Source organism: Anser brachyrhynchus (genome assembly GCF_964034855.1).
Source record: "Anser brachyrhynchus genome assembly, chromosome: 19".
In the NCBI taxonomy this organism is placed as follows: Eukaryota; Metazoa; Chordata; class Aves; order Anseriformes; family Anatidae; genus Anser; species Anser brachyrhynchus.
Window position 1 is genome coordinate 10,839,068 of NC_137712.1, and position 27,770 is coordinate 10,866,837.

General features: G+C 47.8%; 1 protein-coding gene across 7 annotated transcripts; it reads left to right on the forward strand.

Moving 5' to 3' along the window:
* Positions 1 to 5: 5 nt before the first annotated feature.
* On the forward strand, positions 6 to 27,318 carry SLC31A1 (solute carrier family 31 member 1). 7 transcript variants are annotated; one of them, XM_080561550.1, is made up of 6 exons: positions 6 to 112; positions 15,129 to 15,189; positions 19,822 to 19,937; positions 22,121 to 22,193; positions 22,585 to 22,753; positions 23,427 to 27,318. In XM_080561550.1, exons 3-6 carry the CDS (start codon positions 19,827 to 19,829, stop codon positions 23,626 to 23,628), a joined length of 555 nt encoding a protein of 184 aa, XP_080417676.1. In that variant the 5' UTR covers positions 6 to 112; positions 15,129 to 15,189; positions 19,822 to 19,826; the 3' UTR covers positions 23,629 to 27,318. The 7 variants fall into 7 exon arrangements, with proteins under 7 accessions (XP_080417676.1, XP_080417674.1, XP_080417673.1 ...); XM_080561547.1 differs by lacking the exon at positions 6 to 112 and adding an exon at positions 6,421 to 6,487; XM_080561551.1 differs by lacking the exon at positions 6 to 112 and adding an exon at positions 6,592 to 8,224.
* Positions 27,319 to 27,770: the final 452 nt, after the last annotated feature.

Consider the following 27,770-nt stretch of genomic DNA (forward strand, 5'->3'; position numbering starts at 1 on the left):
GGGCGGGGCGCTCCGGTACCGCGGGCGGGGGGAGAGGGAGGGGGCGGGGCTTAGCGGACGAGTCCGGGCAGGGGGCGGGGCGAGGCAGCCGCGTCCTCGTGGCGGTCGCGCGGTGAGTGACGGGGTTCCGCGCGCGCCCCCCCCCCCTTAGCTCCCCTCAGGGGGGTGGGCGGGCCACGGGGGGGGGGCGGCGGTATCGCCGGCGGGGGGGGGCTCGGTCGGGGTCCGGGGGGTCCTGGGGGTCCCGGGGGGTCCCGGTGGGGGCGGTACGGGGGGCGGCGGGGAGGGCTCTTGGCGATGGCTCTTGGCGATCCCGCGGCGGGTGCCGGGTCTCGGAGCCGCCCGCCCCTGCCGGAGCCGCCCGAACCGGGCCCTGCAGCGGGCACCGAGCCCCGGTGTGCGCCCAGGCGGTGCCCGCAGACCGGGCACGGCGGCCCCGGGGACCCCGCGGCTGTCAGCGCCGCTGGGGGGCCGCTCGGGGGGCGCCGGGTCCCCCAAAGCCAGAAACCCCAAACCCAGATCCCCCAACGCCAGAAACCCCAAAGCCAGAAACCCCAAAGCTAGGTGTCCGAAACCCAGATCCCAACGGGGGTTTGTTCGTGGTGGGAGTGCGGCGGGACCGGGGGTGGCGGCCACTTCAGCTCTAGGGGAGAAGACCCGCAGGAGCATTAAATGCCCTTCTCGCTGAGGGACGTGTGATTATTTTAGAGTGAAACCTGCAAAGGGACAAACTATGCTTCTATTTAAAAAACACACACACACACGTGATAGATATCTTATAAACAGTTCGGTGTTAATCGCTAATAGAAGCGGAACTTCAGGTGGGTGGGCTTCTTGCGTTTCTGAAGTGAAAGGAGAATTTGGTGCTTTGCCTCCTTTGTTTCTGTCAAGTTTGTAGTCAGGATGTATTTTTTAAACAGTGAAGGCCTGTATGGATAAGGCCTAGTGATGCACTAGCATTTAATTTTCAAGTGACTTAAGAATACTGGTGTTATTAAGTCCTGTTGAAAATATATTATTATTTTTTTTTAGTACAGGGCTTAATTTAGATAGCAGGAAGACTTAGGAAGGTAAAACATAACAGTTCCGGTACAATCAAGGATTTCTGTCCCGCGAACAACCCCTGAGCTGAGAATCCAACGTGCTTTCCCAAACTGGGATTCGGCACAGAGTCTTAATTTCAGCGAAGCGGGGGAAAGTCTCTGGTAGAAATGCGTACTGCAGCACTAAGGCAAGCCTCATTTCTAAGCCTAACCTTAACCACTTACCATTTTTTTTTAATTTAAGCTTTGTTCATCGCCCTCTTCAGCAAATGAGTTTCCAGCGGGCTTGTGGCTGCACACAAATTCACAATCATAGACCAATTTTTCCTGTCCATGCTCAAATACTAAGCTTCAGAATGCTTACTAGTGTTGTATTTTGTGCAAGGGTGGACTAAACTCTCTTCGCAAGTATTTATTAGTTTCTTTTAATCTGTTTGATCTTCACTTGCCTCTGCTAGAGCCTGAAGTAAGTAAAGCTTCTGCAGTATTTTTGTGCGTAACAATCGTGTAGGCTAAGTTAGTTAGGATCGTGTAGGCTAAGTTAGGATTTAATTTAATTGCTCCGATTCTTACTACTTCTGATGTAACATTTTCTGAGACTTTCTGCAGGGTTTGGACTATGTGTTACTTTTCCTCAGCCTTCCTTAAAACGTGGGGCATTGAGAATGATGTGTAAATATTAGTGTTTAAATGCGTGTTGGCTTCAGAGCAGCGTGAATACCTTGGTGAAGCCAGCTGCGGCGGCTCTGCTGCATGACACAAAATTAAAGTGATGCTTTCTGTTAGGTAGATTGAAATCTGCGCTATGCATTTTTTACTTCATTCCCTGCTTTCCCCCCCCCCCAAAAAAAAAAAAAAAGATAGAAAAGGACAATATTCCCAGAGGGGCTGTACACTCCCACGCAACTTTGTCTTACGAACTGCTAGATTTTATACAGCTGTTCTCTACTGAAATTTTGCCAATTGTTGGAAGTTACAGAGAATTATTCTTATTTCTTACTGGATTTCTAATCTAGAGCAGCTTTTGAGATAGGTGGATAATTACAATAATTTCTCCAGGCTACGGTAAAGATGAAGAATTAAGTAAGCTTTTCAGGTCACTTCTGCATGTGTGCTTTTTTGTTTTAAAGGTGTGGTCCCTGACAGTTATTCTGGCTTGCAGTGGTGCAAGGACAAGAAGGTTTCTCTTCTCTTCTCTTCTCTTCTCTTCTCTTCTCTTCTCTTCTCTTCTCTTCTCTTCTCTTCTCTTCTCTTCTCTTCTCTTCTCTTCTCTTCTCTTCTCTTCTCTTCTCTTCTCTTCTCTTCTCTTCTCTTCTCTTCTCTTCTCTTCTCTTCTCTTCTCTTCTCTTCTCTTCTCTTCTCTTCTCTTCTCTTCTCTTCTCTCTCAAAAAAAGGTTTGGAAGGATTCTTTTCTCACTCCCACTTCTACAGAGCAACTTCCAAGTTTTGGATGAGTGAGACTCCCTATTCCTGGATGAGAGTTTTACTCTCGAGAAGGGAAGGCACTGAGAATACTAATCTTTAACAGTCTTCTAGTACAAATAAAGGAGAAGACCTGCCGTATTCGCACAGTAAGTCTTCAGTCAGTGCCCTAAGGAGCTTCCTTTCAGCTATCTTGTTTTTCAGTCAGACGTTAGGTCAGAGGGAAGACAAAAGTTTTTTATTCTTTGAACTAAAACATACTTTTTCCTTTCCTTTTTGGCTTCTGTATTTGCTATAAAGATTCCTCTGCCCAGCAGGAAAATTTCATGTCTCTGAGACCTGCATTCTCCACACTTGACTGAAGGTCACCCTGAAAGTTAGCAGTAATCTGCCTCAGAATTTTGCAAAGTTGAGCTGAAGCAGACTGCCAGCATGAACTTCTCCAGGAATCTGCCAGGAAATTGCTGGAGTCTTGGCAATTTTTCTTAGGGAAGGATGAAAAAGACTCAATCTAGTTAATGTTTTTTTGTTGTTGTTGTTTGTTTGTTTTTTCAAGAAAATCAAATCTTAGTTAATAGAGTACTATTGCCTTTTGTTTCAATCCTAGTTTCTGGAAATATTCCCAGTCAAGTCCCAGGGGACTCAAGACCAATGATTTTTTCATTAACCTTTTCTTCAGCTGAAAGCTGGAATCTGCTAATGCAGAGAATAATGGAACTAGTTATTGCAGACAAATTAAACTGCTGTTTTGTTGCACTACAAATTAACTTTCTAAACCCTTTCATTTTTTGGTCCTGGAACTTGACTTTTCTGGTCTAGAAGCCAATCTAGATGGGGGAGGCTGTGATAAAATATTTTCTTATGTCTTTCCTTCTCTGTTGCTCCAGTCGTGGTTGCCATCTTCTCAGCAAGGATTTCACAAGATGTCTTTTACTCCCTCTCTCTCACCAGTTCATATCTGCAAGAGTCCTTTCCATTTGAGCAACTGATTGCTAGCTGGAACAATTGCTTATATGAAAAAATATTTTAAATTTAAATCTGATTTTTTTTGCTCTTTCACTGTGCACACATATAAAATTACCAAATCCCACAGTCGTTTTACCACAGGTGTGGAAGCCATTTATAGTCTGTTTAAAAAAGGTCTACGTGCATACAATCCATTCGCTCTAATATTGGTGTAAATTAATATAGCTGACCGTGGTATTTCTGGATAACGGACCAAAATGTTGCAAGTGATTGAGCTTCTTCTGTTCTTACTGGATGCTCAGCACATCCCGATATCGGGCCTGCGAAGCTGGGAGAACGCCAGGAAGAGGATACAGCTGTTGTACAGCGAAGAGCGAGAGCACCAAGTGCTCTCCGGTGACTTCAGGGAGCTGCTTCGCTTCACAAAGCCATCTTTTCCCATGCACGCTCAGTAGGGATCAAAGATTCAAATCTCATTCCTGTGCTCAAGGAGCATGAGCTTGGAAAATGAGCTTTTTGATATGTTGAGCTGATCTTTTGGCTAACTTACCCAAGAGAAAGCTTGACGGTGTTAGCTTTTTTCTTTTTGGAAGACTTAATGTGTCTCCTCTTGGTGGAAGGTGTGCGTACACTTAAACTTACAGGCTTTTCTTTGTTATAGGTAATTTAATTGGACTTGGATTTTTAGGATTAGGTACTTTCAGGCCACCTCCAAGATGCAGTGCACTTCCTCATCTTACAGGCTGATGCTCGGTAGCCTGCCGGCTAGCCTGCTGCTTTGTGAGCTTGGAGAAGCAGCTGTTTGAAAAGCAGAACCTCATGGCGAGTGGCTTCAGGCTGCTGAAGGAGGTGCTTGTCCCTGTGACCCGGCCTGCTTCTTGTCTGATTTCTTTCAGACACTGAACATGCTCTGTGTGGGATAGCTGAGCAGCCCGTTGCGGGCTTGGTGTCGTGAGTGCCCGGCCTCAGTGCACGGTGCAGCCCGGCAGCTCCTCGCAGCTCCCGGCTGGGTTTCTCCGTGTTGTGTCTGGACAGAGGCAGTGCTGAGAGCCAGGCATCTGATTAATCAGTTACTACCTCAGTTAACTTTTCCTGCTCTGAAAGGCTTTGTGCTATAGAGATTTGACAACGTATTGTCACAGCTTGCCTGCGTTTTCCAGCTTGCATCCTTTACTTGGGAAAGAAAAACACTAACAAATGGAGCAGGCTCAAAGGCAGTGCTCCCCGCAGGCAGGCGATCCCAGCTCATTCTCCTTCAGCCCTCAGGACGTGACAGCAGCGGCTGCTGTCAGTGCAGTGCTCCGTGGGAGGGCAGCAAGATACCCTGCGGGTTTTCCGATATGGTAAGTCAACCTTTGGACATCAAAGTGATAAGGGAAGTAGCAGCTCAAGCTAATGAGGAACACACCCAGCCATGGAATATTATGGAAGCAAAATGCAACTTAGAGCATTGGTCTGGTTCTCTTGGTTGCCTCTTTTATGGCTCCCATGTTTATCTGAGCTCCTGGTCTAATGGACTTCATGAGAGACTGAGTCATGATTTCTGGGTTCTCTGCCAGGAGAGTTTTATACAAATCAGGTTACCATTAGCTTTGGTGGCCCTCATGAACTTGGGATAAGACATTATCTCACAAGGAAGTACTGAACCTTAATGTTTAAGGTGATGTCAGGTGAGACTCAAGGAGGCCAGAGAAATAAGCTACAGAAACTGTCAAACTGAAGCCTATGCAATTTAAAGGAAAGAGTTCCTCGTGTTCCTGCTGTGTGTTTGGTTGTACTTGTAAAGCCATTTCTGTGTAGCCGCCTTCTTCATACAGAGCATAAACGCAAAGTGATGTCCTTAGTTATAAAATATCGTGCTCTGTGCATAATAAAGTCTAATACTCTTTTTTAGTGGAGAAGCAAAACGGGCAGAATACAAAATAGCTTAAAAACGCCTTTTGGCAGTCATACAACTTTCCTTAGTTTGCTGAATTAAGTAAAACTTTCCAGTGCATCACCATTGTAGGATCATGTGCGCTGCTTGCCAGCTGATTCCTTTTCATGCGGCTCTTGAAACCACTGTGCCTACAATACGGGCATTTGTATTGCAGAGCCCAGTAGAGCTTCTTGAACTTTTTCTTCTTTGTCACATTTATTCTTCCATCGCAATTGCTGATGCCAGCTACTAATCAGAGAGGTCAGAGAGTCGGTGTTTGACTAGGACATGTCATTGGAGACTTTCTGCACATTTTATCATGTATCTGCCTCATTGTCATCTTTTGCCACCCCTCTAAACCCCTAGAAACTGACCTATACCCCTGAAAACTTCACATTTCTTCTTTGTGGAATAGCTACTAAATGAACCTAAGCTTGTTCTGTTACGATATCCAAAAGCAAGCAAAGCACTAATTTCTCTGGCAAATTAAAATCTGAAACACGTTTTGTGCAGTGTGTTTGAAAATCATCTCTACAGCACATTTAATCAGTCTTAGAAGGGCAGAGTTCTAAAATCTCGGTGCATTTTTGCAAAGGTCTTGTGAGGAAAACTCGGGAGTTACTTTAGCTATCGTGGAGCTTTCTGTGAGCATCCCAGCCCTTCATCTGGTCCTGACATGATTGACTTCTGCCTTCTGTGGGCTGCATAGGCAAAGCAGTAAATATTTATCTTGGGTCATATGAAATCTTTGGCTGTAACAATAGGGATTGTCAATATTTTGTGAGAGATGGTTTCACCCAGAGTAGAATGTAGCCCAAATCCCTGCTGCTTCAGCCTTTATCCCTGGTTTTGCCTACGTAGGAGAAGCTGAATTCCCCACTGACCAGATTGCAGGTAATAGGTCTGGCTTGAAATTGGCTGTGGATCAGGCAATAAACAGGTTTAAAGCGGAGTAAAAGTGATCATAGTTAAATCCAAGCAAGTAGTTAATGATTAGCCTTCTTGTAGATAATGATATGCATTCTGCTTGTCAGCATTATCTGAAAGTTTGGAAACTTTGATCCATCTCAGGATTGTAGCCCATTTGGAGAAGACTGGTCTCCTGGAGGCAGTAGATGGAAAATCTGTCCCTGGAATAGTAAGTACTCAGATTCTTTTTTTTTTTAAGCTCTGAATCATTTCTACTTTGGATTAGCAGCTCTGTGGCAGCCCAAGGATTTGAGAGCTAGATGAAAAAGGCAGTGTTAAGGCTTATTCCCAGGGTGGTTTATTGTCACTCAGAGCTAGGATCAAAAATCTGTTGATCGCTATTACTTCTAGCTTTCTATACCCTAGAGGTAATCCTGTCAGAAGAGAGTCATGAGACCAAGACTACTTGACTCTTCCAAAGGCAAGTCCCTTCCCAGAGCACGGCTTGGTTTGACGGCCCTTTCCTGTTTCTTGATATCGCAGATCTTTTCCTCTGCTGAGGTGACAAAGCTTCAAGGTGGGATTGTATTTTTGCATCCCCCAAAGTCAAAACGTGGAGGTGCTCTGTTCTATGGACTAGGGCTATGAATCTGTTTCCCTAACTCTTACAAAGATTGGCGTGACTGTTTGTATGTCACACGTTCCATCTTCTTGCTTGTATCTGAGATGAGAGAGCAAGAGTAGGAAAGTGCCTCTGGAGATGTATATTTTGGTCTTAACCATCCGCCGGATCAGAGATCGACATCCTGGGCTTAATTAAAAGCATAGTAGCATGGATTTTGCTGATGGTGACATATATTCCACCTTGCATTTTGCTGAAAAACAGCTTCAGGCTTCTCAAAACAAACCAGTGTTTTGGACAATTGAAGCCCCAAATAATTTGTTCCTCGGCTCTGGTAGAGCGAGCTTTTGTTTGGAGGCAGAGTCATAGACGGTGGCACAGAGTGAAACGAGCAGGCATGCGTTGCGCTTCTGTAAGCAGGGAAAACTAAATATTTTTCTAAAAGTCTGTTTTGCAAACTGTTAGTTGTTTAGTGAAAAGTCTGCCATGAAAAGGTGACCCTGACATGCCAGACCAGGACTCGGAAACCCAAGCGTGTTCCCGTGTGAGCTGACATCAACCACGCGTGGCTGTTGCGGCAAGGTCTGGCACAGGCTGCAGCGTGACAGCTCCAGGGGAGGCGGACGGCTGAGTGGCCGCCTTAAAATGCTGTGTCTGCATACAGACACGCACCTGAGGAGCAACTGCAGGCAAACAGCCATTTAAGTGTGAGAAGAAAGGGAGGAGAAATTAGGGCGAAATGTGCTCCTGGGATTTTTATTCAAGGAACCTTTCACATGTGGTAGAAGCTAATGCTCGGTGAAGGTGTTGCCCTGCGATGAGTGTGTGGCTGTACTGGAGATGGAAAAACAAGTATGAATTGCTTACATGGGTATATCTCATGTCATATGTGTGGAATGGATTCCTAAAACTGGATTTATGAGGACTTCTGGAGCATGCTTTCCTTCTTGTCCAGATTCTCAAAACATAGCCTGAAAGTCGATTTAGAACTTGTGTGGCTGCTGGCTCTTTCTGGCTTAAGACGGGCTGTGATGGTGAAAAATATCCAAAGGTGAAAACCAAGCCCGTTTTCCGTGTGTGCAGGTTTGTGTCTATGGCTAAGTTGTTGTCAGCTGATCCATTCACTTAAAAGTGTCTTTGTTCCCACTGCAGGGCCTTAGACATGGCCTGAGTTGACTGGAGGGAAGATTTTTCTGCCGAAGGATTCCCAGGACGAAATGTTCAAGAGCAGGAGCTTTTTAGTTAGACTGCTGATCTGGATCCACGTCCATCAGTCGGAGAGCCTTCGCTCTCCAGAGCATGCAGCAGCTCCTCACCATCTCTGCGAGACCTGCTAAGTCCTTGGCACGTACAGGGCATTAAACCACACACGTTGCTGTAGCGCCTAGGTGGTGATGAGGTGCTGACCAGGCAAGCTGCTCTAGCTGAGCAGGGAAGTTAGATGAGATGATCTCAGGAGGTCTCCTAGGCCTCAGCAGTTCTGTGATGAAAAATTTCAACCACAGGCGCTCCTGATGTCTCATCAGGAACAGTAAGGTCAAGTAGAGGAAGATCTGTGAATCTTCTGAATTGCGTTGACGGACTTTTGGCTTCCTTTTATGATGCTATTCGTTTTATTACCTTGTGCATTAGTTCTATCTGCATGAGACAAAGGTATTTATGATCTCGCTAGATAACATCTGTAATCTTTCACCTGTATTAAAGGCCAGCTAGTGCACTTTTAGGGCACGGTGAGTCACACGGCATTTTTGCAACTGCAGAAAATTTTGCTTGCTTACTTGAGAATGTGCTTGCTGGCTCCTAGTTTCATTGTGTGTCTCCTGAGATTATTTTACCATTGTACAGGATTTAAGACTAGAAGGCACCATTTTAGCTGGGTCTGGTCAGAGCTGCTAATAGTGTTTATACTGGTGTGTGTATTCCCACTTCAGCAAACCATGTAGCAGTGCTTTATCAGATATCAGCTTGCAAGCAGTACCTTGTCCAGTGTTTGTTAGGGATTGATTGCATCCGCGTGTGGCCACTGAATGGTCACAAACAATGATACAATTCCTTACCCTCTGGGCAGGGACACCCTTTTTGTGTGAGGCAAGCTCTCTCCTTTTCATACATACCAGTGCTGCAGGTGGCATGAACCTGCAGGAATCTGATTGCTAAATTAGTGAACACAATGGAGAAAGTTGCACACAAAAGGTTTTTTTATTATTTATTTTTTCAGATGTGAGTTTTGCCATCATTAAATTAAAAAAAATAAAAAAGTCTCTTGTAAATAGAAGAATCCATGCTAGAAGCTGTCCTTGATTAGGACGTATAAAATAGGAAGAGGGGTTGAATGTCAGCTTCTTCAGAGCTGGGATCAGGAAGCAGAAGTTATTTAATATCTCTGCCAGAATAAGTTTTCAAATGTAGATTGTGGTTTTTTAGACTAAAAAGTGTTTGAAGTGTATCGCGAGGCACGGGCCCTGCTTCAGTCCCTGAGCACGGGGCGAAGCAGCAGGATGTGTCCGGCTCTCAAGCCGCGTGGATCGCATCTCACTGCTCACCGTTCCCGTGCTCGGTTGTGTAACATCTCTGCAGAAACCGCTGCCGAGGATAAGGAAGTGTCTATTTATTCAAGAAGTTGTGCAATGTTGGAAAGTGCGGGTCATGTGGCACCGCTCTTCTTTCTTCTTCCCCGCTGCCGTCTTGTTGCCCTCCGCTGGCTCCAAGGAGGGCTGGGCCGCTCGCTTTGGCTGACAGCAAGCACCGAGAAGTTTCTAGCAGAAGGGTCCTGCCTGAACGTCAGGCACAGTGAGAAGGCGCTCAGCTCTGCTGGCGTCCCACCAAGGCCTGTTAAACCACTGGGATTTAACCTCTCTGCCTTATCTCTGCTTAAACACAGCTCGGTCCCTGGGGCGAGGGGAGGCCTCCAGGTTTCTGTTCCCTGGGTGTTGGGCGTTTTGTGAGATGGGGACGCGTTTCTGCGCTGCTGTTTCGTAGCCTTGATGATCTGAGGAGGAGAGATGGAGCTGTGATAAAGTGCCCTGCCAGACTGCAGTCTCGGGATAATTGCTTCAGAAGCCTTCGGCATGCACAGGGAGTGCTGAAGAGGTTCTTCGGCAGATGCCTCCTGGGAACGGCCTTTGATGGAAACTTGTTGGTACTAGCTTTGCGTTGGTGCCGGTGCTGGCTGTAAGGAATCCTGGTGGAGGAGCCCTTTAGCCTGGCAGTTTTGTGAAGAAACGGTCACGTAGCATCCTCTGTCAGTTTTTGGCACTTGTGATCCCGTGGCACACCCAGATGAGCGAGACAGCCTTGGTAAGGCAGCTGCCCTGCTCCGGGAGCCGTGGGGCTGGCGCTGATTCCCCAGGCCCTGTGTCTGTGAGGTGCCTCGGTCTCAGGCACGTCTCTGCTCTTGGGGGCATGTTCCTGCTGTTCTCCGGGCACGTCTCTGCTCTTGGGGACCAGAAAAGGGGGGCGACTGCCCCGTGCAGCTTGGCAAAAAGGAGAGGAGTAAACAGTGCAGAGCGAATACAGGACATGAAAGGTCGGTGATGGAAGAAATAGAGAAATGAAAATGGGTGTGGGTCGGTGCTGCCTACGTACAGAAGGGAAGAAGCTGCTCGGGAGGGGCGCGAAAGCTCTGCTGGCACCCGACGGCACTTGCACCTCCTCGCTTTGGGCTGGCCGGAGGAGCTGCGGCTCTGCCGGGGCTGGAGCGGTACCGTGAGGGAAGGGGAAGGCTCGGCGCCCTCAGAGGTGAGCAGGCAGATTTTGAGCTACTGAAGAGATTCTGGCTGCCTTTAAATCTGGCCACCTCTGTCACCGAGTCGCCGCCCCCTGGTGCGGCATCTCCCCTTTTCTGAATGCCGACTGAGATGTTTGTTGGCGTGTGTTAGCAGTGAAAAAACAACGCGCCGCTGACAGCTCTGTCCCTGGCCTCTGCTTCTGGTCAGTGGGTGAGCGGCTCTGGGCCAAGGCGGCCGGGCTTTGTTTCCTGAGCTGCACTTTTGATTTGCTCAGCTTATAATAGTCCCGCTGGCTGGGGTTGCCAAAGAAGGCCAAGGCTGGGATGTGCTCGGATCCTTTAAACTGGCCCACCAGGGGCTCCACATTAATTTGGGATCACTCAGGTTGAAAGTACTGGTGCTTTATCAGGAAGGTGGAAGGTTGCTGGTATACTAGAATGCTTCAGTTGATACTGTTTCTCACGTCTTTTTCTCCAAAACTTGTCTCTGCCTCCTGCCTGGCTGTCCTTTGTGTGGCTAAGAGCCGTGCATGCGTGTGCGCACAGCTCGCCAACCATCGGCAGCACCGTGATGGTTTCAGCATCTGTCCATCACCCAAAAATAGCTCCCTCGAGCCAGTGTTTTGGGGCAGATGTGTGCTCAGCGGTGTCTGCAAAACCAGCACCTGTAGACAAGGCAAGTACTGCGCCGTGTTTTGCAAGCCTTCATCCCGTGGTGCTCGCAGGAGCTGCCAAGTGCAACTCCAGCGGCTCTCCCGCTGTCGTGCCCTTCCTAAGCTTTTGCATTTCTCAGTGCCAGGACGATGCTCTATTTTCAGCTGCATGACTGTGGTCTAGGCAGGAGTACCCGCTGCTGTCTCCTGAGTCCAAAAGCCTGTCGCACACCTTCAGAAATGTTTTCACGTGTCGCACGGCGCAGGGGACCGCAGGGAGCTGCTGTGCTGAAGAGGCGGCGATCTTCTCCGTGTCCCGCAAAGAGCGGGGTGGCGGGGAGCAGGTGGAGGTGGTGACCCCCAGGTTGGGCCCAGCACGGAGAGTTCTCTAAGATTGCAGTCCTGCGTTCAAAAGAAACCTTAATGCAGGTTAGTCCGTGTGAGAGTGTGTCCTGGATTCTCCTGTAGGTGCGGGGAGTTCCTGCTGCTCCCTGTGCTGATGGGCCCCCCTGCATTGCTGACCTAGGTTTGTGAGAACAAGGCACAAAGCCAGGAGTGGCAGCATTAGTGCTGTTGCCTCGTGCTAAACATGGCTGAGATCTTAGTGGAAGGAAGCTTACCTGCTCTGCTGATGGGGCTGAGAGGTGGCCAGCACCAGCAGAACTTCAGCCTGGTGGGGTTTGGGGCTTCGCTGTGAGGCACCAGAGGACCGCTGCTGGTCCTGATGCGAGGTGTGCGTGCTCCAGGTGCGTGAACGGGGCCGTAACCGGCAGACTTGGGTAGCAGAAGCGAGGCTGCAGCCAGGAGAACGTTGGCAAGGACTCCTCAGTTCTGCCGCGCTGCCTGCGGTTGTCCACCATTTATCGCTTTTCCATCTCTCGCAGTTTCGGTGTGGCTGAGCAACACGTTTGTCTGGGGAGGAGTCCCTCTGTTGCTCAGGCTGCCTAACACAACGTTATTTTCTCCATCTGTACAGATCCCTTGCTAGCATTTCTTAGCTTTTCCTCCACTGTTGTGGGTTTTACAGTCAGTGTTTTTGCTATGCAGGATTGTTTTTGCTGCCTTCCACTTCACTGGGCCCATTAGTAATGGCATGGGCAGACTGATACTCTGCTTCATGCAGTCTGGTGCATTGTCCTGTAAAGAACAGCTTGTCCTCAGATCATTTTTTTTTTTTCGTGTTCAAAGATTTAGAGATTTCCTGGGGAGTCTGCATAAGCTGAGAGCTTAGGACTGACCTTCCCCTTGCAGGGAGGCAGATCAAGCAGGGTCTCTAACAGAAGGTGATCAGACAAGTTTGCTATGAAAATAAACTCCCTGAGAGGGACGTGGCTGGGGCCATGTTAAGAGGAAGAGCTGTGGCTCCTCCTTCAGTAACAGGGATCATGCTGGGGGAAGGCAGTCAGTTTTTACCTTCGCTGTATGTGTGGGTCTTGCTTTGGTTCAACACAGAGCACCAACACTGATACTTCATCAGCTTCTGCTAATCTCAATTTTAATTAAAAGTTGACTGATGTATATAGGTGCTCTGAGCTGCCAACTGATTTGCAGCTCCAGGAAGTCTGTGCGAGCCAGCATCCCAGCGGGAATCCGTGCTCCAGTGTTGGACCACTCGTTTTTGTGATGTGCAGGACAGTAACGTGACAGCTTCATCAGGAGGGTGCAGCCTCTGTCTCTTGGCGAAAGAGCAGCCCTAAAACGAGAGCGACAAATAGGTATTGGTACAAGTGTGGAATGTGGGAAAGAAACTTAAGAGTTGGAAAGAAAAAACCAGACAAACGGTGGCAGCCAGGAGCCCTGAAGGATAGAGCTTTGCAGCTCAGATGAAGTGTGAGAAAATTAAAAACAGCAAAACGACTGCGCTTTAGGCATGGCTCTTTGGGGGCTTTGCAAAGACCCCCCCCCGAGTCCCCTCAGGCACTGAGGAAGGGGCGTGTACTTGCAGAGCGTAATCATTGCCCCCAGCCATGGGATCTGGCTGTTCTGCAGAGAGCCTGAGCTGAATGCTGGATTAATTGTTCACCCTCGAAGCTCCCTGCGTGGGTGGCACAAGGTTTTGCTTCGCTCTCCCTGCATAACCTGCCTTAGTCAAGGAGTTTGTCGGGGTGGTCTGAGAAAGGTTCCACCTCAGCCTGGGCAAGCCGTCTGTCTCAGGCACGGTTCGTGAACAACGGAGTGATTTTGGGGTGCTGGGTGCTGTGCTGAAGTGGTTCCAGCTGGGGTCCTTGGTGGAGGTGGTGGCGGAGGATCAGTTCTCCCACGTGGCTTTCTCCCCTCGCTGCAATCTAACAGCCCCCAAGGTTATTTTTAAAAGTCCTTTCTTCCACTTGTGCTTGGTGTCTGCTGAAGAACCGCTCTCCACGTGCTGCTGGTCTGCTGCATCTCCCTCCTCACGCCCTTGCTGACTGCTTCCAGCCTCTGCGTGTTGTGCTGCCCAGGCGCCGTCTCCTCCTGAAGCTGCATGCGGCGTGCTGCTGGTGGAGCTCTTCTTCTGCCCATCACATCCTGCACTCCACCCTCTGGTATCTTGAGCTGGACATCCTCCAGAGTGCCTGTCTTCTTCCTTCTAAGCCTAGTGAAACCCACCTGCACCAACAGCTCGGCCACGGGCCTGGTGCTTGCAGGTGGAAGGTGCGCTCTGTCACGCAGCGAGTGTCTTTCTGCTTGACTCCGCTGATTCAATCCGCAAGCTTCTCCTGTCCTGGACAGAACCCAGGAAATCCAAGCTAAGGCAGCCTGGCAAGCTAACCTTCATATCGGAGCTCGCCTCCTGAAGCTGTTCCCTTCTCTTCCTTGCTCCTTGTCTGGACCCCTTCTAGCGTGTTGAGCTTTTAGGAAGCCCTAAACTTCTGGTGAAAGCTCCTGGGTGGGACTCTGGGGTAGTGACACGGCTCCAGGCCAAGCCACGCATTTTTGCTGTGACCTTGTGAACATCGCTTACATTCTTAATGCACAAGTAAGAGCTCATTCTGCTGGAGTTGTGCAAGGGGAAAGAGGCATGCAGTTCGGAGGTATGGGGGTCAAATGCAGCTGGGGGAGGTGGGGGCTCAGCCCCTCCTTGGGCATCCGAGTTCAGCCTGGGGTTGCTGAAACTGCAACTAGGAGAGCTCCGAGGGGAGTTTTGGCTTTGGAGAGCAGCGGTGTGTATTTGTAAAGCACATTGCAGTAAATTGCAGACCAATCTGTTTGATCCCCCTGTCTTTAAAGTGTGCCCATACAGCTTGGCACAGGAGGGCTCTGGCTGGCGTTGCTGGGTGCTCTTGTAGTAGGAACAGGTGGAATTTGGCTGTCCCGTGGCTGTCCCCCTGTCCCTTTAAGCAGCTCTGAAGCTAAGCCTGGGATCCTGGAGGAAGAGCAGTAAGTCCACAAGTTTGGAAAGGAAGCAGTTAAAGTTGTCAAGTTTGCCAGGAAACAGAATGAAGTGGAAGCAGCGCGCGGGTCCTATGCTGACTAGCTCAGACCATTCGGTGGTGACCACGGCTGGAGCCAGGGAGTGGTGCTGGAGCGTGTGCAGACGCTCGGCTTCCCATCCCACCTCCAGTTACAGCACTTGGGAGGAAAAAAAAAAACAGAAAAGGAAAAGATTGGGCTTGAGGCCACGAGCTCAGAGCCAGTGTAACTCAAACAGTCTGCCAGCTGGAGTGCCGTGAGTAGAGCACTGAAATTTGGGTTGCCTTTTGCATGACTCACGTCTTTCGTATGTAGCGTTCCTTTGTGTCATGCAGGACGGGGCTGTACATGATGTGCAAGCAAGAGACCTTTGCCTTTTCGACTTGCCGTTTTTAATCTTTTTCCCTTGGCTTTCTCTCGGGTTCTTTCGTTTTAATTGCCAGTAAATCTTACCAAATGTTTTTCACCTCTTGTTCAGGAGGAGAGAAGGAACCCCTGACCCTGTTCTCGCTATCAGAAACGCTGTTGGAGACACTTAGGTAAGAACCACGCAGCTGTGCTCGGGCAGAAATCCGGGGGTGCTGTGCAGGAGCTAGCCCTGTAGGCAGGGCTGGCGTGCTTGCTGCACTGGGTCCCAGCAGCCAGAGCAGCCTCTGTTGAACAAATAATTAGTGTAAAGAAAACTGAAGAGGTGTATTTCAAGGCTTTTGGGCAAAATCAGGGGAATTAGTTTTATTTCTTGCTTTTTCAGAACTGGCATGGGAAAGATGGGGCACTGTTTTGAAGGGAAGAGTTTGCTGCTGGAAGGGGTGTTCGTTCAGGGCTCCGTCATTAATCCTGTTAGACTTCTGATTTGGAAAGTGGCTTCATTCCTTTTGAATGTGACTGAGGAAGCTCTGTTCATGCTCCGCGTTTCAGACTGAGCTGACTTGCACAGCGCTTTCTGAGAGCTTGGCAGATCCTTCCTTCCCATAGCCTGTCCTGTTCGTGTATCCTGTATGTTGTTGTGTCCTCTGTGTGAAAAGGTGTGTCTCCCTTGGGTGTCTGGAAGGCTGTTTGCCGCAGAAAACCGTGATTTCCTATGAATTGACAGGATTCTGGATTAACTGTTTCCAGAGCGGAGCCACAAGAGATTGAGAAACTATTGTAGAGGTTATAACGGCAGTTGTCTTGTGGCTGAGATCTGCTTGAGAAGCCTGCTTTGTGTTTGGCTTCTCACCAGGTTCAGCTCCTTTTCCCACTCTTTCTGTTGTGCACTGGCACTACCCGTCTTCCTTCCCTTCTGCGTGCCCCGGAGCCACTGCCATGGCTTCCCTCTGTGCGTGAGGTGAGGCAGCGCTGGTGAAATGTTGGCAGAGGGATAAAGTAAATCCCAGTGCTGAACCTGAGCGAACAGTTTGTTGTTGCCAGGTTCTGTTCCTGCCTGTAGGTTTCTGTGGTTCCCCGGAACCGGCCTGGTTTGCTGAGCTGCCCCAGCGGCACTGCAGTGGAGGGGTACAAACCTCTGTGCGAACAGAGCCTGCCTGCGTGCTGAGCTCCGTCCTGCTGAGATGACAGCTCGAAGCAAGAGAGGTGCTGCACGTAGCTCTGGGCCTTGCTGTTTTCCCTAAGAATTTAAGGGGTCGTGAAATGGAGGCTGTGGTTTCTCTGACCTGGGACGGCAGCACCTCGAGGGAAAGAATCAAGCCCCGGGAAGAACTTCCTCATTCCTCTGCCCCGTTCCACCCTATTTGTTTTCTTATGTGGTAGATGACTGCAGAGGGGAAAAAAAAATTCCTTGTATGTGCGCGTCCCTGGTAACAGAGCAGCGTGGAGGCAGGTACACCGAGAGGTCTTCAGGTGTGCAAACACCGAGCAGTGCCGGGGCCTGGGGCAGCCGCTGTCCGTTCCTGGTCCCCTGCCCAGGGCGTGCTCAGGAACGCGCCCCAGCGCCTCCCTTTCCCTCTGTGCAAACATGTGGAGCAGGCACCGGCTGGGAGATCAAGTCACCCATTCAGACAAAAATACCTGCTGCTGAAATGCCGGGTTTGTTCAAGGCTAAACCTATTTAGAGAGTTTGCTGTAACAGAAACCAGGGTGTGTTTGTTTTTTTCCTAGGTATGGCACCAGGCTTGTTAAAAAGGGTGACCTTCTTTTCGTGACAGGCACAGCTCATGTCACTCAGCCTGTTTCTTGGAGCCTGCAAAAGCAAACCAGAGATTTGCAGCTTGAAATATTAGCATTAATCTATTGCTCCCGCTGTCCAGATACTGCTTTTTACCCTGAGACAAGCGTAAATAGACCTGTTAAGATGTAAAACCCAGAGGCTTACTGTACCGGGTTGTTCTGCTGGAAGTGATTTATTTTTAAACAGCGTTGTGTCCGCACATTGGTTATCTTTAGTAACAGAAAGACGGCTGAAGGGTCGGTCTTGGCTATTTTCTCTTGAGTAACTTAATCCCCCACGCTTTTCAGGATCTCACAAAACATCTTTCAGGGCTGGGTAACCGCGGTGGGGGGCGGGCTCGGTGTCAGAGCACCGGGGGGACTGGGGGCAAGGAGCCACGCAGGTGAGCAGCCAGCACGCTCCGTACGTCGTGCAGCGGCTGCCCAGCCACGTGCAGCTGCTTGAAGTACTGGCCTTGTCGTTTGCAAGGGTAATACACTGTAAATACCTAGAGAAGACGTACGCTGTTTCACTCTTTGTGAAGACCGGTGGCAGTAAATCAGTGAAAAATTGGACCCAAACCAACCACGAAGGGAGTTTTGACCTGGGAAGGAGCCAGGGCGTCCGTGGAGTGCGCTGGGACCTGCGGAGTCTGGTGGCAGCGTAATGTTCTGAAGTGAATGAGCGGTGAGATTGGGCTGCAGTCACCGGTGAGAATGCCAGAGCAAAAGTTATGGAGCAGTCAGCTAAAAGGAGGAGGAGACGAGATTTTGGCCGGGGGAGAGGGGCGGTTCTTACATTACTTCATTCCTCTTGTGGCACGCTTATCTTTGATCCCATGGTATAAACCACCTTGGCTGCTCTTCCTTCTCTGCTGCAAAAGATATTTTGAAGCTTGTGTGCCTTGGCAGAGGATTCCTTTGCAAGCGTTTGTATTTTGGGACTTCAGTTCTAGCTCTTGAACATTTACTCTCAGAAACAGTGAGCTTTAAAGCTATACTATGTGAAAATCACTCTGTTTGCTCTGCAGGCTTCCTTCAGTAATGCCTGTGTCAGGTGAGCTGCTTCTTGCATTAGTCTCTCTCTTTTTTTTTTTTTTTTTCTTCCCTGAACATTTTTCGAAGCTCTTTTTCTGGTCTCAGTATTTAAGCACAGGTTGGAGGGGGAGGTAAGTGGAATAGCCACGAAATACTAGAACTATGGGCAGGGAATACGTTCTGCTTTTAGCCAGTGCCAGTAGCTTATACTATGAGTTATTTTCCAAGCAAGTTATTGTGAAGGAGTCTGGTGCAGTGAGAGGTATGCTGCAAACTTTCTCTGCACAGAGAAGCAGAAAACACCTGAGCTGTGTGTTGGTGTATGGCTGATACCAGCTGACTGGAGCGCATACGGGTGCTTACTCGCATTCATTAATTTCAGTGTTTGCAGGGAGTTTTAATTCTTTCTCTTGCTTTCCTCCCCAGCACTGCTAACTTAGCTTCCTTATCTCCCACAAATCTTTAACTTCCCTCGTTGCCCTTCTGCTTTAACTCCGAAGCCTTCTGAGACCACCTCCTGTCACTGATGTCCACAAGGACACACCGACTGTCATGTCCTGGGCCACCAGTGGTCCCTGCACAGCCCTGCCGTAAGGTCACTGTCACAGACCGAACCAGCTCCACCGTCAGCTGGCTGCCGTTTGGGTGTTTGCGTGCTAGTTCTGCTTTCAGCTTGGAGAGCTTGTCTAGAGTTTCACTTCTGATTTCCGGTCTAAATATATTCACACCTATCTGTTCAAACACCAAATGTATTTTAGTTTTCTAAACTAAAATAGTTAGTTCAGATTTTTAGAGCTTTTTAATAGTTTAGTTTTTTAGAGCTTTTTAAGCTCTTTTCTCTGTTATAAATGTTCCTGATGATTTGTCTAGCAGGAAGTCCTCCTCTTCTCTTTTTTTTTAAATAATTTAATCAGATAAAGTGTCTGTATTTTGATTTGATTTCACTTTATTTTACTTGTGGACTGGACCAGGAGGGTACGGAGTGCTCCAGGCAGGATCTAGCACAGCAGCATCAGTGCTTATCTTCAGTGGTATCTCACCTGGACTGTGCTGGGGCTGTCTTTGCCGGGATCATCACTCTGATGAATCCTGTTGTTTCAGGACTGACTGGTATTCCCGGGTTGTTTTCACTCCTGTTGCTGTTTCCGCTTGGTGAACTTTCAGTGCACACCAAGAATTGTTTCTGGTTCCATCCCAGGTTGTGCTGGGTGCAGAGTGCAGAGGCCTTGGGCACATCTAACCACTAGGTGCATTTTTATTTTTAACGTGGCATGGCCAGACGTACCTCATTTTCAGTAACCTGATTAGGGATTTAGACTGGCAGCCTTCTCAATGTTTTTCTCATTGTGTGTAATGTGATTAGAGGGGAGATGTGACAAAGTAAAGCTCATGGAAATGAAATCGGATCGCCTGTGGCTATTGTAGACCTTTGCCTGGCAATAGGTCTTGTACCACCTAACGTCGTTTCTTGGTTAAACATGTTCCCAATAAAATGCATAACTGTCAATTAAGAGAAATACTGTAATCTGATCCTTTAGTATATGCAATTTAAAAAGGGGCACCAGATATTTTTGCCTCTTGCATGACTGCAATTGAGAAGAGACTTCTTCCCCTTACAGATAAGAAATGTGCCTTTATGCTGAGCACTTGTCTCCATGTGCTACCTCAATCACATTAGGCTGCCCTTCTGGCAAGAATGTTGAGGATGGTGCAGTCAACACAATGATGTAAAGCTGAGAGGGACACACCTCCTTTAAATGTTCCTGCTTGCTTTGCTGTATGTTCTTTGCAGTCAGAGTGCAGGACCATGAGGATGCTCCAGAAGTTTATCCAGAGACAGTTATTCTCAGGCGATACCTTGGCGGCTTAGAGTATTTTCTCTTGCAGCAGCAGTAGAGAAACCATCCTCTGTTTAGAAAAGTGCTTCATATAATTTTTCCCCTTTGTTTGTCTCATTTTTCCACATGTCTTTTTGATTATCTCTGTAGTAAAGATGTCTCACGATTCCCACATGAACAGCTCCATGTTGCCAACCATGCATCCTGATCATCACCACACTACAGCAGCCTCGGGACATGATCATGGATCTGGGATGATGATGATGGTGAGTAGCACAGTCAGCATGAACTGGAGTGTTTTTCCTTGTCTGTGGTTCAGAGTAACTTGTCATCTTGAAGACTGTGGTCTTCAGAACTGGAAATTTAGCTTAGCTTTAGAAGGCATGAATCAGTCCAGTTAAACCCAGGCCCTGCTGTGCTCTCCTGTGGTGAGAGTGGTAGGAGGTGATAAGCAACATGAAATGTATTTCAGAGCTGGGGATCCTACGGGAAAGTGGTCTTCCCTGCAAAAACCTTTCTAGCAGCCAGCCAGGCGTCAGCTCTCTGGCAAGCTAATGGCAGAAATTCAAAGTGAGCATTTTCCTGCAAGAAAAAGAGGCGGATGCAGTTTGCCTGGGTTGTTAGCTAAAACCGTAACGGGCACTGAGAGGATTGCACGCTATTACAGTGGGTTGTGCTGACCTGCAGGCAAGCAAACTCGGTGCCCTTTTTCTCCTGAACTTTAGGCACGCGCTGGGTTTGGGGAGCAAACTGCTACCAGGGCTCTTTGCCACACTGGCAGTAAGGGTGGGCTGATCCTGAGTCCTGCTGCGCCAGCTGGCTTTGATTTAAGCAAGTTCAGGCTTGTGCACGCTGGCATCACTGAAGCTTTGTAGTTCCCATGATGACCGTAGGATCTGTGTCATTGTGTGTAGCCTCCTTCTAGGGCCTTTATCAGCTCTTCCTCCCTTGTCTAAATACTTTTGGAGTGAGTTTGAGATTATTAAAATATAGCTTAAGCTTTTAAGGGAGGGGGGAGAGTGTGCATTTCAATCTAAAATGGGGATGTACTCAGAAATGCATTTTGTAAGCCTTCAGTTAAAGTTTGCCTGGCAGCCATATGCCCCAAATAGCAGCACTGCTGCTACTTCTATTGCAAACAGTATCACAGCAGGAGAGGAGAGGATTAGAGAACCCTTCCCCTTCTGAACATGGCCCTGTACAGAGCCCAGGAGTGCCGGTGGAGCTTACAGTCCTGCATCATCACTGATGACATCTCTGGAAAAGGGTCTCAAGAGCTCCTCATGAAGCTCTCCGTATAATCTTACAGCTAAGTAGTGACATCCTCCAATCTGTTACTTTCTGTATAATTACCATTTCTTTACAAGTGTCACTTGCTTATCTTAACGGATAATTACAGGACCATGCCTTATCCTGCAGCTGAGAAGTCTGATTAAGTGCACGACATTTTGAGTTGACATTGCTCATACAATGGTCAGGGAAGGAAGTAAATAGGTAAAGCATCCTGGGTAATAAACTGGACACATGCTAATGAATGCATATTCCCATCCTCACTTGCACCAAGTATCAATACCTGTTTCAGCTGTGGTTTATGGAATTAGGCTGTAACACTCTTTGATTTGTGGGGTTTTTGGCTTAAATGTAAAGATACTAAATTAATTTTAAAAACTGGTGTTTTATAGTCACTCTGCTCTGGGGCCGTGAATGTTTGTTGTGCTCAAAACATGCTAAGCTGCAATGTGCTTACCTGGATGGGAAGATGACACGTACTGCAGCTGAGCTGGGATCACTGGTGTCTCCCCTTCCCACAGCATTCACTGTCTAGGTCCAGAAGCCCTTGTTTTCACCCAGGGGGAGCTCTGGTCCTTCTCCCTGTATAATACTAGTTATCGTACATGTATTTAGGCCTCTCCTTCTCCCATAGAGTATTAGGGGGTTCTGCAGGGAGACGATAGTATGCTGGCACAGTGCAGGATTGGGCCAGAGGATTCAGCTATACAAGCCCTTCCCCGTGTGAGCTCATACGAGGTTGGGAAGGAGAAGTAAGTGCCCTGTACCCCAACCCATGAGTAGTCACGGGGAGACAAGGGTGAGCTCCATAGAGACATCCCCAATCCCTGACTACTACTGATACTGATGCTGAGGAGAAAATGAGCTCCAAAAGCAAAGAGAAGGCACTTTTCCTCTGCAGAGACCTTGAAGGAATATGCCTTTTGACTAGGGGCACTACCTAAAAGAGCTAGAGATGGAAACTGGAGCATCTTCAGCCATGGCTAACTTGTGTCAGTTAAACTAGATCAACTACAGAGGTTTTTTGTGTCTATCTTGTGAACGACTGAAATGATCTAAATTCTTGGTATAATACAACAGCCTTTGATAAATCTTTTGTGAGCTCCATCTCAGCGTGGACTATTCAGGCTCATTTTGATGTTTTTTATGTCTTGGACAGGCAATGACTTTCCACTTCAGCTATGAGAATGTGCCGTTGCTGTTTTCTGGACTTACAATCAATACTCCTGGAGGTTAGTAACGCTGTCTCGTCCATTCCAAATAAAATGTTTGTGGTTGATGAATGTTGCTGGTATTACCTTTTATTATGCCAAAAATATCCAGACACGCCACAGCAAATCTGTTTTAAATGGCATCTGTGGGGTGAAAGAAGGAGGAAGATGTTCATGTAGTTTGAGTTTTACTAGTCTTACTAGCTAAAGTGACTGATGGTTTCATTTCATGTATGAAATTCCAGTTGGTGTGTGAGTTAAATTCACATTTACCACCTGTATGTGTGTGCACAAGTGCCCTGCTGGAGGCCATGCAGGGTGGCGTTGTTAAATCACACGATGTCTCTTCTGACATGTTTTAAAGCAAACATCTTGTGTTCCACAGATAGAATAACATTTCCTCTTTTGTCAGAAATGGCTGGTGCTTTTGTGGCTGTCTTCTTCCTAGCCATGTTTTATGAAGGCCTTAAGATTGCCCGAGAATGTCTGCTTCGTAAATCCCAAGTCAGCATTCGCTACAACTCCATGCCAGTGCCAGGTCCCAATGGCACTATCTTGATGGAGACGCACAAAACTGTTGGGTAAGAATCTCGCTTCATTATGAGACAAATCTCTGCAGCACCTGAGAAAGGCAAAAACTGGGACAGAATAAACTTTCTCCAGTCAGTATAACTCTTTGTAAAGTATATTAATTGCAGACTTGGACGTTGCTTGACAGTTGAATCACTTGGCCAGCCTTCAGGATGGAGGACAAAAGAGAGAAAGCAGCAAGGAGGCAGATGAGCTTTTATTATTATTATTTCTTTCCAAAGCAGTAAAGAACACATCTGGGGAGCTCCCAGAAACAAAATTTGGGTGTTATCGCCAGCCACCCTGACACAAAATCCTTAGAATCATCCTGTTGACAGCTAGTCAAAGCCTCTTCTCAGAGGAAAAAAAAAAAAAGGAAAGAAAAAAAAGGCCATTTTGCTTATTAATGGGGTTAAAATAAACTTTAGTTTTATTTCTCATCTAAAACTTTTGTCTTCCCAGCAAGTACCGTATTTCATTCACTGTCAGTCAGCTCTGTGGGGAAAAAGAGTTCCAAATGACAAATGCATGCAAAAGTTTATGTCCAGCCTGCTTTATCTCCTCCACCATTTCATACCCACCTTGGCATCTCATCAGCCTGAGCTATGTTTTCCTGTAAGGAATGTGCATTTTCCCATCCGCGTCTCACGGATGCTGACTGTTCTTTGGGTTTTGTGTTGTCAGGCAGCAGATGCTGAGCTTCCCTCACCTCCTGCAGACAGTACTGCACATCATTCAAGTCGTGGTCAGTTACTTCCTTATGCTGATCTTTATGACGTACAACGGATACCTCTGCATAGCTGTGGCAGCAGGGGCAGGGATGGGCTATTTCTTCTTCAGCTGGAAAAAGGCAGTTGTTGTGGATATCACTGAGCACTGCCATTAACACTGGACGCTGCCCAGATGCCCCTCCATCCCACTGCTCTCTTGAAATGCAGCCATCATGAAGACTGGATCATTCCTAAGCTGAAAGAAAAGATACAAAGAAAATCAACTGGAGTTCACCACAAGTTCCTAGCTGGGGTGCAGGGATGTGAGGAGCTGGAATATGCTGCTCCCCCATGCTGCAGGCAGGCAGCTGGTTTGACTCTTGAGGGTCCCGTGGTAGCCGTTGGCTAGGATTTGCTGTAGTCTTAGATTTTGCCATGATTGAAATTAGTTGGCTGACAGAAATGTAGAGGTTATTCTTTTCTTTTTTTTTTAAACATTTTGTTTTTAAATTGTAAATGCACATCTGTGAAGGTTTTATGAACAGTAGGTAAAGATCAGAGTTTCCAATGGAGCCTACATGTGTGAATGGCTATTCTAATTTTTTTTTTTTTTTTAATATGCACATAATGCCAGGGGAGGAGATCTTCCTGGCATTGTGGCTTTTGGGGCCAATGGCACCTTCTAATGCAGAGTTCCATAGGACTGAGCCTCTGAGGAAGACTTGGTGCTGCACATCAGACACACTCAGGTCTGTCCTGGCAAGAGAGTACCTTGACCCCAGTGCTTCAGGGGTCCAGGTGAGTCTGTCCTCCAAGCCCATCAGAGTATGACGAGTGTTGCTAGTCTTCTGATACATCCAGTGGTTTTACTCAGCTTCAAGTGATAACATTTCAGTTTGGCTGCTTTCACTTCCCAATCATGGAAATGTGTGGAGTAGATGCAGAACAAGAATTGTGTATTCACGGGGCAAAAAGATTTTAAATAGACCAATGAACCCATACTGATTTCATGTTGGATGGGTCTAGAGCTAGACTTCTGGCTTACTAAAACTAATTCTGTAAATGAAGCAAGAGCTAAATGATTTCTTGACACTAAAGGCTAACATGTCTGAAAGGTTGTTCCTTGAGTGAAATGAAAAAAGAAAACAACCTTGTTTCTGTGAAAGAGAGATTTAGGAAAGTGAAGAAAGAAAAGATAGGATTACAGCAGCCTTCAGTTAATTCTCAGGTGAAATTTGGAGCAGCTTGGGCTGATTCAAAAAATATTCCTAATGCAAATGACTCCTCTTTGTCTTAATAATCATGCTGTGACTTTGTTAACTTGGAAGTGCAGGAGTTGAGAGTGCCAGCGGTGGATACATGTAGCGCAGTAAAGAACTTCCCATTCGGTGCTATGAGCTTTACACATTTCATGGGCAAAACAGGATAGCTTCCTGGATGGGTGATGTGCAGAAAACACTTTGGGTTTTCCAAGGAGCAGTTTTGGTTTAGCACTTTTATTACCCTGCTCCTTGTTGTAGGGAATGTTGTGCAGTTAGAATATGGCGCAGAGCTGGAGCCTGTTCTGCCCAGGATGCTCTCTTCTTGCCTGTAACTGGCTGAAGGGAAGGTGGTGAGATTTCCAGAAGGCCACTGAAAAACAGACACCATTTTCAGGCTGATGACTAGGATGTGCCACATGAACAGGGAATGCTTTTGAGTTGAAAGTGTCTGGGCACACTCAGTAGCAGTTTGTTGTTTTTTTCCCCTCCAAAGACGCTACTAGTCGCGCTGTTAAGAGTAGGTACGTAAGGAAAGCTGATCTTTGTGAAGACGTTCCTCTGGCCTGTATGCCTTAGGGAGCACAGCCCTTTCCTGTATGTGTGGATTCTTCTCTGTGCTGATGCTACCGCCAGCAGAGCTCGCCCTCTGAATGGCAGCAGGAAGCCTGTTACTGCTGCTGCCTGGCGTCCTGCCGGGTCTTGAATTGCACCACCTAAAGTCAACCTTCCTGTGGATGACGCCAGGTGTTTATTTGGTCATCTTGTTTTCTTTGGGCAGTGCAAATATAGAGCAGAAGGAGATGAATTAAAAGCAAGCTCAGGCTTCTAAATAGCTTCTTTCAGTAACAAATTTGCTTCTGGGTGAAAGAAGTAAAGCTATTTTCATGGAAAAATTGTGGCAATCTCCTGATGAGAGACAGGCTAAGCTCTTCCCCGGTCAGGTCTTTGAAGGGAGTTGTGTCTGTAGCAGGCTGCAGAAGTCACAGGTAGACTGATGCCCTCTCTCTGCATCAGTCACGAAGTGAAGATCTTTTGTGCCCTTTGGGAGTCATGTTTCTCTGTGAGAGGGGAAGACAGACCCTTCCAGTCCCTATGGGAGAGCTGCGAGGACATCTTAGTGCTTGTCAGAGAAACGTGAAGCAGTTACGTGCTGGAGTTGGCTGTATGTGTTTTGAAAGCTTTACGCTGCAGAGACCTCATCCCTGAAGGGTTTCAGAGCCGATGTTCCCAACACCTCTACATTTGGTCTCTGGAACAAGCTGGAGCTGTTGCTGTTACAGGGATGTGTGGTTATAGGGTACAGTGGCTTTGTGTGTTGACGCTAGGTAATTCATATACCTCTTGCTATGTCTTTCTCTAAAATAAAGCCTGTGCTTGGCCTGATCTTGCTGTCACTGGAGCTTTTTAGCCACCTTTCGCATTCAAGTGACCAGATGTGAATTCTCTGATTGAAACGATCAGACAGGTGACTTGAGGATCATGCAATTGCTGTGGCTTTTACGATACAAATTCAGTTCTGCATCACTGTACATGTAACCTCCCTTGAATTGTTTCTCCCTTGTGGATGAACACCTCTGTTTTCGAAGAGTCATCCCTGCCCACCCCGTTACATGGCTTTCTCCAGCGCGCAGAGGGAGGTGACGCTGACTTAGCAGGAAACTGGGCTGAAGTCTCCAAAGCCCAGCAGGTGCCCCAGCTGCCTTCCAGCAGCTTGTGAGCATCACAGCGTGAACATCAGGGGCTTTGGGGAGAGGTGCACAAGGGAAGGCCCGAAGAGGAGGGGGTTCAGGAGAGAAGATGGCACTCTTACAGAATGTGCTGTCTGCAGTGGGGACTCTTGCCCGTAGCTCTGCCCCCTTGGCACCCAGTGGAGAGCTGTGCCCTCTGTGCTGCTGAGCTTGCTGATGCAGGGAGGCACAACTGGGAGAGAGACATCTGTAATCCCAGCTCTGGCCGTGCTTTCTTTGGTTAAATGTTGACAATCCAGACAAGCCACCTACCTCCCCGTGTCCCAGCCTCCCTCTGGTCCTCCAGCTGCCACCAGCTGCCGTGCTCTTGGCCCAGGCTGGTGTTTGCCTTCCCAGACTGAGCAAAACCCGGCCTCCCGGCGATGACTTGCGCTGACTGCTTTTGCTGCAGTCCCAGCCTTTATGCTGGCTGTATTTAAGTTGTCCTGATGTTAACACTAAACTCGCATCGAGCAGTGCTTGGAGGGAGGTGAGGACTCTAATGATTATTAGACTTGAGTAAATTAAATTCATATGTCAACACATGTAGCATGCTTAGAATGTGATGTCCTGTGTCTGTCTTTGATCGCACCCTGATATTCAGTCTCCACACGCTGTGCCTCTGGATTATCATCTTGGAAGAAGTGCACAAAGTATCCAGGCTGCGTTCATCAGCTGGCTTCCGTTGTTTTTCTTGGAGTGCCTTTTCAGTTGGTCTGGAGCCAGTCCCAACAGATCCAACAGGATGTATAGTTTTGTTTACAGTGGACTGTCACTTTTGATTTTACTCTTGCTTTTTGTGGAGGTAACTTGTCTAATGTTACTGTGTTATCAAGTCTCCTGTATATAATTAACCAATAAAATAGATTGCATTTTACTGTGGTGGATGTGTGCTTTAGAAACAATCTTCAGTGCAGAGACTACAGCTGAGGTGAAGGCCAGCAGCTTTTACTGAAACATTCAGAACGCAGCTCCAAGAGTAAGCATCTGCTTTACCAGCGCCAGAAAACTGTGGCCTGGACTGCCCCAGCCCCTTTTCTCTGGCACGACTCTTCTGTGCCTGCTGTGACAGTGCGAGTGAGCAGCAGGGGACAAGTGCCCATCTTCCTGTGGCTGGGGAGCAAAGTAAGGAGCAGCATCCTCTGAGCCTGCCCCTGCCATGATCAGGAAGCCCTGAAGGTGCTAGAATGGCAACGTGGGAAGCTACTGGTGTGAGGGTAATCCAGTTGTTCCAGTCCAGTTAAACTTAGCAGAGCGTGGGGAAAGCTGAGCTAGAAAGTGGGAATTGATGCCCCTTTTATCTGCTTTCTGGTGCAGAGGGAGTCAAAG